The 9,823-nt window shown below is 48.0% G+C and overlaps 1 protein-coding gene across 1 annotated transcript; it reads left to right on the top strand.

Moving 5' to 3' along the window:
* Positions 1–1,970: 1,970 nt before the first annotated feature.
* On the top strand, positions 1,971–9,641 carry AGO4 (argonaute RISC catalytic component 4; the record flags this gene model as incomplete). The annotated part of the gene is made up of 16 exons (XM_009867894.1): positions 1,971–2,131; positions 2,505–2,625; positions 3,625–3,806; positions 4,210–4,346; positions 4,426–4,560; positions 4,737–4,824; positions 5,256–5,403; positions 5,484–5,603; positions 5,813–5,941; positions 6,105–6,238; positions 6,692–6,876; positions 7,123–7,282; positions 7,997–8,106; positions 8,138–8,340; positions 8,580–8,714; positions 9,494–9,641. Coding segments are annotated over exons 2-16 (2,119 nt in total), but the record flags the coding sequence as incomplete, so codon positions are not given.
* Positions 9,642–9,823: the final 182 nt, after the last annotated feature.

A 9,823-nucleotide genomic window follows, 5' to 3' on the forward strand; every position in this document is an offset into this window, starting at 1 on the left:
GGAGTTAGATCCTCTTTTAGGTTTTTGAGGCAGCTTCCTCTCTCAAGTCGCTCGGTCGCAAGGGGACTTTGTACCTCATCCAGTAGAAGAAATTAAAAGAGAGCGCCCGTTCAGGTGAAAATCTTGGTACAAGACGCGTGACAGCCTGGCTTCAAATGGGAAAATGGTTTTTAGCTCGTTCTCCGGAATCCTTTGAGAAACAGCTTTAGAAAGGAGAAGGTGTAAGCCTTATCTCCTTCCTAAACTGGTGTCGCCGTGCCTGTTTACAGAACGTGTCGATAGCGAGGCAGGAAAATGGGTAAATATAGTTGTCATTTAATCTCTTGCAGGAGGTCAGTGCCTGCACTTACTTCAGACTAATTAGCGTGGGATTAATGGATCATCTCTCCAGTATCCAAATAAGCACAGCAAACTTTATTGCCCTCCACGATTCACATTTGTCATGACAGCTGGAGTTTTTTGAGGGCTCGCTGTACCCCCCGACCGGCTGGGCTGCGGCGCTGCGCGCTCCCCCGGGGCGGCTTGCGGTTCGTCAGGCGGGCGCGGAGCCCGTGACGTGTCGGGTGGGATGTCGGTGGCCCCGGCAGCTGCTCACCTGCTCTGGGGTTACTTCTCCTTCCAGATATTCCGGGTTCGGTTTTAGTTGGCGATGGAGTAGCTGTTGGGAGGGTTGTAACCCCAGCATAGAAGACTCCTTGGTTTGGGTCCTGGGTTTAGCTCGCGATGGTGTTAAAGTTTCCTGTTGCACCCTGAAGTGTCCCCAAATAGGAGTTTCATCCTCCCACGGCTGACCTGCCTCTCTTCCCTCCCGGTGTGAACTGTGAGCCCCTGACTGAAATGGATGCTGGCAGTTTGACACAGTTTTGTGATACTAAATTTGCCCGAAGTTCTGTGATTGGTTTGTTGTTGCATTCGTGTAAGGCTTTTCCCCTCTCCTTTGCTGCTCTGCAGCGGAGGGGAGAAGCTCTGGCAGATACAGATAAAACCCGTGAGAACACACTGTTGCAATTTACTTCACATGCAGCGTCAACTGAGGCGGTGATAGATTTTTAGTTTTTTTAAAAAGTCTGTTTAATCTTGTTAACGTGGTATCTCAGATCTTAACACTTTAAGGAAGTTAACTAAAGGCTTAACGAATGTATAGGTACAGCACAAGTACGTTTCCAAGGCTCTAAGAATTTCCTCTGTAGAACTGTTCCTGAAGCTCTTTTGTCCAAATAAATTGTCTTTTCCACATCTGTTAGGAGCCCCTACCTGTCCTCATGCCTTTCCCTTACTCTTCTTTTTAGAAGAAGGCCTGACCTTTCCTCACTGGAATTTTAAATTGGCTAAAATTGTGTTCTAGGGGAAGAGCATGTTGTTATTAACGAAAGTGATGTGCTTACGGCGCAAAGGAAACGACAAAACTGTTTTAGCTTAGACACAGTACAGAAATATCTTTGTAATTTAGTTTAAAACAAAAATATCCTTTACCCATTTCCAGATAATATCAGTTTTCAGGTAGAAATTGGGAATGCACGTCCTAAGTATGCCGAGAGTGATGATCATTAACATCTGAACTTTAAGCCTGTGCTGAAACCAATGAAAAAATGTGGCTGGTGTGGCTACTGGCTGGTGCTAGAAAAGGTGGTAGGGGTGTATTTACCTTTACGCTGGGTAAAAATACGTAATATGTACATGGTCACATTCCATCTCAGGACTCCGCGAAGTTCATACCCGCAGTCGTGAATAGATGCGTCTGAGATTTTGAGCGTGAATTCTGGCAGTGACCTGAACGTGCTTTAGGGAACGTGGGTTTGAACCTGGAATTTCCGAGCAGCTGGAAGGCTGAGCCGCTTGGAACACCTCCGTTTCCACCTCAGAAAGCTACTCAAGATTTCTTTCTGCACTGTCAGAGAGGGGGCTGAAGTACACCCGGGAGGATACTGCGCTTGCACCTCATACATCTTTCTTTGACTTCCCCAGGGCCCCCGACAAGCCTTTTCCAGCCGCCCCGTCGCCCTGGCCTGGGAACGGTTGGGAAACCCATCCGCCTCCTGGCCAATCATTTCCAGGTTCAGATCCCCAAGATTGATGTTTATCACTATGATGTAGATATCAAACCAGAAAAACGCCCCCGAAGAGTGAACAGGTATGAGCTGTTTAATAAGAAAAAAGCCGTTAAAGTTGTATATGCCTTGATTTCAGAAAACTGCACCCTAGAAATTCTTCGTCTGCTGCAGAGCACTTTCTGTTCGTACCACAGTCAGCAGTTGCTGGTAGTATTCTCGTTTTCTTTGAGATGTTTTGCAATTGGCCTTCAATCCGGAAGGCTTTAGGAAATGCACTCTGTGGTGAAACTTGGGTGTCACTTAAAACTCCTGGCGTTGGCTTGGGTGTGCTCCGGTGCACTGCTGTGCCTCCTGCTTGGCTCATTTAAGAAGATGTGAAAAAGGGATTTTAGGCTGCCTAAGACCATTGCTGATTTTGTGTTCTTCGACCTAACTCAATAAATCCCTCTGCAGAGAGGTGGTGGATACCATGGTGAGACACTTCAAGATGCAGATATTTGGTGATCGGCAGCCTGGCTACGATGGGAAACGGAACATGTACACCGCACACCCGCTACCCATCGGCCGGGACAGAGTAAGCGTTGCTACAAGCCGTTTGTAATTTCTCTGGGAAGATTGTTAGAGCGTCATTGAAGAGCGTTCTTTTACTGACATAAACCCAAAATGCTGTCACGTGCATTAGTACAGCCTGGGAACTGACAGGCGGTGCCAGTCAGGGATCTCTGGGAACTTTTGGATGTTTTCCTGAAGTTTAGTGTCTTGAGGTTTCCAAGCTCTTCAGTTGGAGAATTTGTCAGGGATAGGGTGAGCTAATTATCTTGTGCTCTTTCAGCTGCAAGTAGATTTATTTGGGTTTTCCCCACCCTGATCGAAACTTCCCTTTTCTCTGCTCTAACCCATGTTCTGCTGCTAAATGATAAAGTAGTTGTAGATGACAAATATGCTGGTTTGGTTTGGCTGCGCTGTTGAGATACGTCCTCCTGTTCCGTGAGAACAAGCGGATCAGCTGCGCTGCCCCTTCGTGTTCAGATCTGCATCAACTGGTCCCGATACAGGACTTAACGTCCTCCACTCTTCTCCCTGGGGGCCTGGTTATTGCTGGCTCAGTGCCACGAGGAGTGCATCCGATGGGTTCAGATTTATTCTTTGGGCTGACGGTCTGTGAGAATAAGCTCAAGTGATATGCTAGAACTGATATTTATGTTTCCCAGTGAGTCTTCTTTTTGACCAAAAGCTTTCCTTGACTTCCCGTTTGGTTCACAAGATATCTTGCCATTAATTGGCTGACTTAAAAATGACTCACAGTTCCCCAGAGCTCTGATGCCATCGTACTAATTACCGCTTAAAATTTACACTTAAAGGTACCTCAGTGCAGTTTCTCAGATGATTAAATTGCAAGCTTTTGAAATCCTAAGGAAAACCGGTTGTAACATTTTAAAAGGAGTACACAAACTAATCATCAAAAATACGGATTCGGAGGATACTTACGAGGAAAACGTGAGGATGCTTAGCCGTGTGATAGCCTGCAGTCCCTAACAAAAGCTCGTGCTTCGTTTTGTTCTGGCACTGCCAGGTGGACATGGAGGTGACACTGCCAGGGGAGGGGAAGGACCAGACGTTTAAAGTCTCCATTCAGTGGGTGTCGGTCGTCAGCCTTCAGCTGCTGCTGGAAGCTCTGGCAGGGCACCTGAACGAAGTTCCCGAGGATTCGGTGCAGGCGCTTGACGTAATCACGCGGCACCTTCCCTCCATGAGGTGGGTAATTCTGGAGCCTTCCTCGCTGGCTGTGCCTCGCCTCTGTCTTGACGTTCGTGTCAGTTATTACTCGCTGCTGTTCTTCTACCCCTGCTACACCCTCCTACAGCCAACGGGATGAGGGATGCGGATGTGTAACTCCACACTTGCCTTACAAATTTGCCCTAGAACAGGGAAATCTGATCTGAACTCGGACCGTAGCTGCCGGTCATGTTTCTAACGGGAATGTGCAGCAGCCTTTCCGGCCGTGCTGTGGGGGAAGGCTGTGTGTGCTTGCCCGAAGTTGGCTCTGACTGTTCTAATGTGCTGCAGGAATGTGTTTTAAACACCATAGGCATGGATGTAAAAAGGTGTACGAGAAAGGAGCGATCAAAGTATTAATTTTCTCTTCTTTCTTCCTCAGGTACACACCTGTTGGCCGCTCCTTTTTCTCCCCCCCGGAAGGTTACTACCACCCTCTGGGAGGCGGCAGGGAGGTCTGGTTCGGTTTCCACCAGTCGGTCAGACCTGCCATGTGGAACATGATGCTCAACATCGACGGTATGTAGGGAATTCTGGCTCGCTATTGTAACAGAGTTCTTCCTGCTTCTAAATCAAATGTCCTCTTTTTTTATCTTAGTGTCAGCAACTGCTTTCTATCGTGCCCAGCCTATCATTGAGTTCATGTGTGAGGTCTTGGACATTCAGAACATCAATGAACAAACGAAACCTCTGACGGACTCCCAGCGTGTCAAGTTTACCAAAGAAATCAGAGGTAAAGGCTTGTTCTAGGGCTGCTGCAACAAAGCGCTGGAAACCTGCTCATATTATGTTGCAGTGAAAACCTGCGAGGCGCTTGGGCAGCTGGCCTGTCCCACTTTGCCATCGTCTTTCTCCGAGGTGACTCCTGTGCCAGAATTCATTCAGATGAATTCTGTGTTGGATTTTCAGGTCTGAAAGTAGAGGTTACCCATTGTGGCCAGATGAAGAGAAAATACCGAGTTTGCAACGTTACTCGGCGACCAGCCAGTCACCAGACGTACGTATAGAAGCACTTTCTGGCCATTTAGGAAATCTGGTTCTGTTGGATGTACTAGGTGAACTGTTTATGTGAGAAGAGTTGGTTCTGGAGGCAAAGCAGCTGTTGCGTGACTTTACAAGAATAGTTTAGTCTTAGTTTAGTGGAGAGCTAGTGTGGGTTTAGGCCACTGCTTTGTTTCCTTCAGCACAGGAAAATTGAAGCTCTAGCCTGGCTTTTAAATAGTTATGAAAGGCTATAATTTCTGAAATAGCTATGAAAAATTCTGTTTATAATTGATAAAATCTTTTCATGAAGAAGAGATCCAGTAGCTAAGGAAAATAAATATTGCCAGCATTTCTAGTCTGGAATAGATTTTTCCATACCATTTTTTTTCCCTTTTAAAAAAAAAAAATCTTGAAAAGTCTAACCAGAACAAATGTCCTTTATAGGTTTCCTCTGCAGCTGGAAAATGGGCAGGCTATGGAGTGTACAGTAGCTCAGTATTTTAAGCAGAAGTACAGTCTGCAGCTAAAATACCCTCACCTGCCCTGCCTCCAAGTAGGACAGGAACAGAAACACACCTACTTGCCGCTTGAGGTAAGAACCTTAACTTTCTCTCTTCCTGGGGTACATTCTCTGTTGAGCGGTGTCACGCCACGGCTCGCTGCCCTCGGCAGGTGTGTAACATCGTGGCAGGCCAGAGGTGCATCAAGAAGCTAACGGACAATCAGACGTCGACTATGATAAAAGCGACGGCAAGATCCGCTCCAGACCGACAGGAAGAGATCAGCAGACTAGTGAGTGGGTTTTTTTCCCCATTTTGTTACTTCTTACGGCCCTTCCAGAAGCGTTGGAGCACGTGGAGCGGTAAGCAGAGTGACCAAGATCTGCGGAGGTTGAAAAGTCTGACTTCGTTAAAACGAATGCTTTTAAATAGGAAGCCTGTTCGTGGCAAAGAGACCTGAAGCATTCGGTGTAGTTCCATAAATACCTTCCTTGTCACCAGGTGAAAAGCAACAGCATGGTTGGGGGACCTGATCCATACCTGAAGGAGTTTGGGATCGTTGTCCATAACGAGATGACCGAGCTGACAGGCAGGGTTTTGCCAGCCCCGATGCTGCAGTATGGAGGGAGGGTGAGTTGTCTGTGCCTTTGTAAAATACCTTGTCCTGAGGTGGTTTAAATTCATCGACTGTTTCATAGGTCTTCTCGTAGGGCTTCCTTCGTGTGAGCGCTATTCGTCTGTAATAAAAACAAAGCAGCATTTCGTTTTTAATTTGCCTTTGTTTTTTACCTAGAACAAGACTGTGGCCACACCAAACCAAGGTGTGTGGGACATGAGAGGGAAACAGTTCTATGCCGGCATTGAGATTAAAGTTTGGGCTGTTGCCTGTTTTGCTCCTCAAAAGCAATGCAGGGAAGATTTACTAAAGTAAGTGTTCTCCTGTTTATTCGGGATACCTTTTCCAAGGTTTATTTTCCTCAAATTTCCAAAAGGCGATAGGTGGTTTATGTTCGTTTTAACACATCTAATAGTAAAAAGGGGAATCTACAGTTCTGCAGTCTCTTAAATACTTACAGCTCGGGAGGAGACTACAACCAAGTTCATAACCTAATTGGCCTGCTAGGAAAAGCATTAATTCCCTCACCACGGAGGCTGTGCTTGCTGCTCGGGAAGCTGCATTCCACTTGTATTCTCTTATTTTTACGAATAGCTGATGGTGGCCTTTCCTTCTAAAACCAGAAGTATTTTTTCTCTTAACCCTCACTGCCTCCCAGGGAACAGACACCGTATCTTTGGGTTTTTTTCGCTGCCCTTCAAATTGCTGGCACAGGGAGACGTAGTGAAAAGGCTGGGACAGATCCGGTTATGTTTCCTTGACAGGAGTTTCACGGACCAGCTGCGCAAGATCTCCAAGGACGCGGGGATGCCGATCCAAGGGCAGCCCTGCTTCTGCAAATACGCCCAGGGCGCAGACAGCGTGGAGCCCATGTTCAAACACTTAAAACTCACTTACGTTGGTCTGCAGCTGATCGTGGTGATCCTGCCCGGGAAGACGCCTGTGTACGGTATGGAGACGAGGCTGGGAAGTGTTAACTTGCGCTCCGTTTGAAAAAGGGGGTTTGGAGATGGGTTCGTCAGGCCTGGTTGGAGTTCTTGTGTATTGTCGAAGAGTGAGCTGAACCTTTGCCAGGGAACTTTTAAAGATCTGAATTACGATAACACTTGGCGGGCGGGGGAGGGAGAGAGAGAAAGCAGATGGAGCTACTGACTGTTCAGGTAGTCGGAACCATGAACTGATTTTTCTGTCACAGCTGAAGTAAAGCGAGTTGGTGACACTCTTCTCGGAATGGCCACTCAGTGTGTGCAGGTAAAGAACGTGGTAAAAACTTCGCCCCAAACGCTGTCCAACCTGTGTCTGAAGATAAATGCAAAGCTTGGAGGAATCAACAATGTGCTTGTACCTCATCAAAGGTGAGATTAAATCTGAAGCTCTCCTTGAAGTCTGCATTGGCAAGAAAAAATGGTGGTGTTTTGTTTGCTAAAATGATGCCTTTTGAAATACTACGTGCTTTAGAAGTGGGCAGGGAAGGATGTTTCTGCATTCAGAGTCTGCCTAGTAAGCCCTGTGCCGAGGGGTGTTAGAGCCAGCCAGCAGCGTGTGTGAAAACAAGCTCACTGTCCTGGTTCTAGAGAACTTTGTCCTTAAAGATTCTGACAGGGCTTTGGTTTGGATACACCTTCCTCAGCTGCAACTTTTTTTTTTTTTCCCTTCCTCACCCCCTCTCTTTGTATTGTTACTGTTACAGAATTATAGAAGGCATTGTCCTGACAGGGACCTTTAAAGGTCATCTAGTCCAACCCCCTGCAGTGAGCAGGGACACAGAATCGTAGAATGGCCCAGGCTGGAAGGGACCTTAGAGATCGTTTTAATCCAGCCTCCCTGTCACCTGGGACGCCACCTCTTGACTAGATCAGGCAACACGTGGGGACTGAACGGGAATCGAACCTGCGACCTTGGCGTTATTAGCGCCACGCTCAACTGACTGAGCTAACCGGCCCCCTAATCTTTAACTAGATCAAGTTGCTCAGGGCCCCGTCCAGCCTGACCTTGAATATCTCCAGGGATGGAGCCTCCACCACCTCTCTGGGCAACCTGTTCTAATAAACCTTCGTCCTGTCAAACAGGCCGTCGGTGTTCCAGCAGCCCGTGATCTTTCTGGGAGCAGACGTGACTCACCCTCCTGCCGGGGACGGCAAGAAGCCGTCCATCGCGGCGGTGGGGGGCAGCATGGAGGGGGCCCCCACGAGTGGGCAGCAGGGCCGGCCCCCCCAGCCGGTACTGCGCCACCGTGCGCGTGCAGACCTCCCGCCAGGAGACTTCGCAGGAGCTGCTCTACAGCCAGGAGGTGATACAGGACCTGACCAATATGGTGCGCGAGCTCTTGATCCAGTTCTACAAATCCACTCGCTTCAAGCCGACGAGGATCATTTACTACAGAGGGGGAGTATCGGAAGGACAGATGAAGCAGGTACTGCCCGGCTGTTTCTTCTTGCTTGTGAAACGGGGCCGGCCCTTGGAAATGCGCGTGTCTCCGAGGACCGGGCTTGTGGCAGGGACAGTTGGCGGTTCTGTTGTCTTCCTGGGCAAGCACAACGTACAGTTATCCTCTCTGACCATGTCCCCTAAAGAGTGGCATATGTACATGGAGAAAATGAAAACAATACACACTGAATTCAGCTCCTTAAAGTTACATCTTCTGCTTTCCAGGTGGCTTGGCCAGAACTGATCGCAATCCGGAAGGCCTGTATTAGTTTGGAAGAAGATTATAGGCCGGGAATAACCTACATTGTTGTGCAGAAAAGGCACCACACCAGGCTATTCTGTGCTGACAAAACTGAAAGGGCAAGTAATGTTGACTACATAAGGAGGAGATGATGGCAAAGGGAAGTGAGGTTGTTTGGTTAAGCGGGGTAGTATCCATCGTGCCCACTAAAAATGAAGCTGTGCGAGCAGCAGCAGTTCTGTGCAGTAGCAGGCTTTCTCTACCAAAATAACCAGTTCCTTCCCTTTTCCGTCGCTGTGGATTGAGCAGTCAGGCAGAACAGCTTGTTCCCTGCCCTTCCCGGAGCTGCCTGCCCCGTGGTTGCGTACCTGGAGCAGCAGCCTGGGTCTTCAGAGTCAAGGATTCCTGTCTGCAAACTGAACTGGTTGTTCAGTTCGTTGCTTGCTCTGTCTCTGGATGCATCTGTGAGATTTGCCTGTGGCACCAATCCACGAGCCAACTAAGAAACCTTCTTTAGGAAAGTTCTTGATCTCAGATTTGCTTAAAAAAAGCTGGGGTGTGAGTGCAAACAAGGATATGAAATAAATTTATTTCAGAAAACCTGCATTTTCAGATCCTGAATTTCTTGTGTAGGCTTTATCCCACTCTGCAATTTTAATGGTATTGGCAAGTATTTTATTTTTCTCTGATGACACACCAGTTGGATTTGGTGAAGTTTCTAAAAATGAACTCGCAGAGAACATTTTCATTCTTCCTATGTAAATGACCTGAATATTTTTCCAGCTTTTTAAGCATCGAGTCCCCAAACAGCTTTTAGTAGAGCCTACCTTAGGAGGTATTTTTGGGTCGCTTCCAGAAAAAAACCAACCACGGGCTAATAATAAACTTTCCTCAATAGGTGGGTAAGAGCGGCAACGTACCCGCGGGCACCACTGTGGACAGCACGATCACGCATCCTTCTGAATTTGACTTTTACCTCTGTAGCCACGCAGGAATTCAGGTAACACTTCAGCCCCGCTGTGCTCGGGCTGTGGGACCGAATCCCCGTGGGTGTCCCGATGAGTAACGTTCCTTCCATTTATAGCCTGGCACATTCACAGGCGCATCGGGCCGGTGCCAGCTCAGCTCTCGCTTCGCAGGGCGCCGGTGGAAGGTTCGGCCTTCGGGGCTGTGTGTCGGTCACCGCTCTCCTGCTGACAGCTCCTCTCTTCTCCGCAGGGAACCAGCC

The sequence above is a fragment of the Apaloderma vittatum genome, unplaced genomic scaffold, assembly GCF_000703405.1.
Source record: "Apaloderma vittatum isolate BGI_N311 unplaced genomic scaffold, ASM70340v1 scaffold12364, whole genome shotgun sequence".
Lineage (NCBI taxonomy): Eukaryota > Metazoa > Chordata > Aves > Trogoniformes > Trogonidae > Apaloderma > Apaloderma vittatum.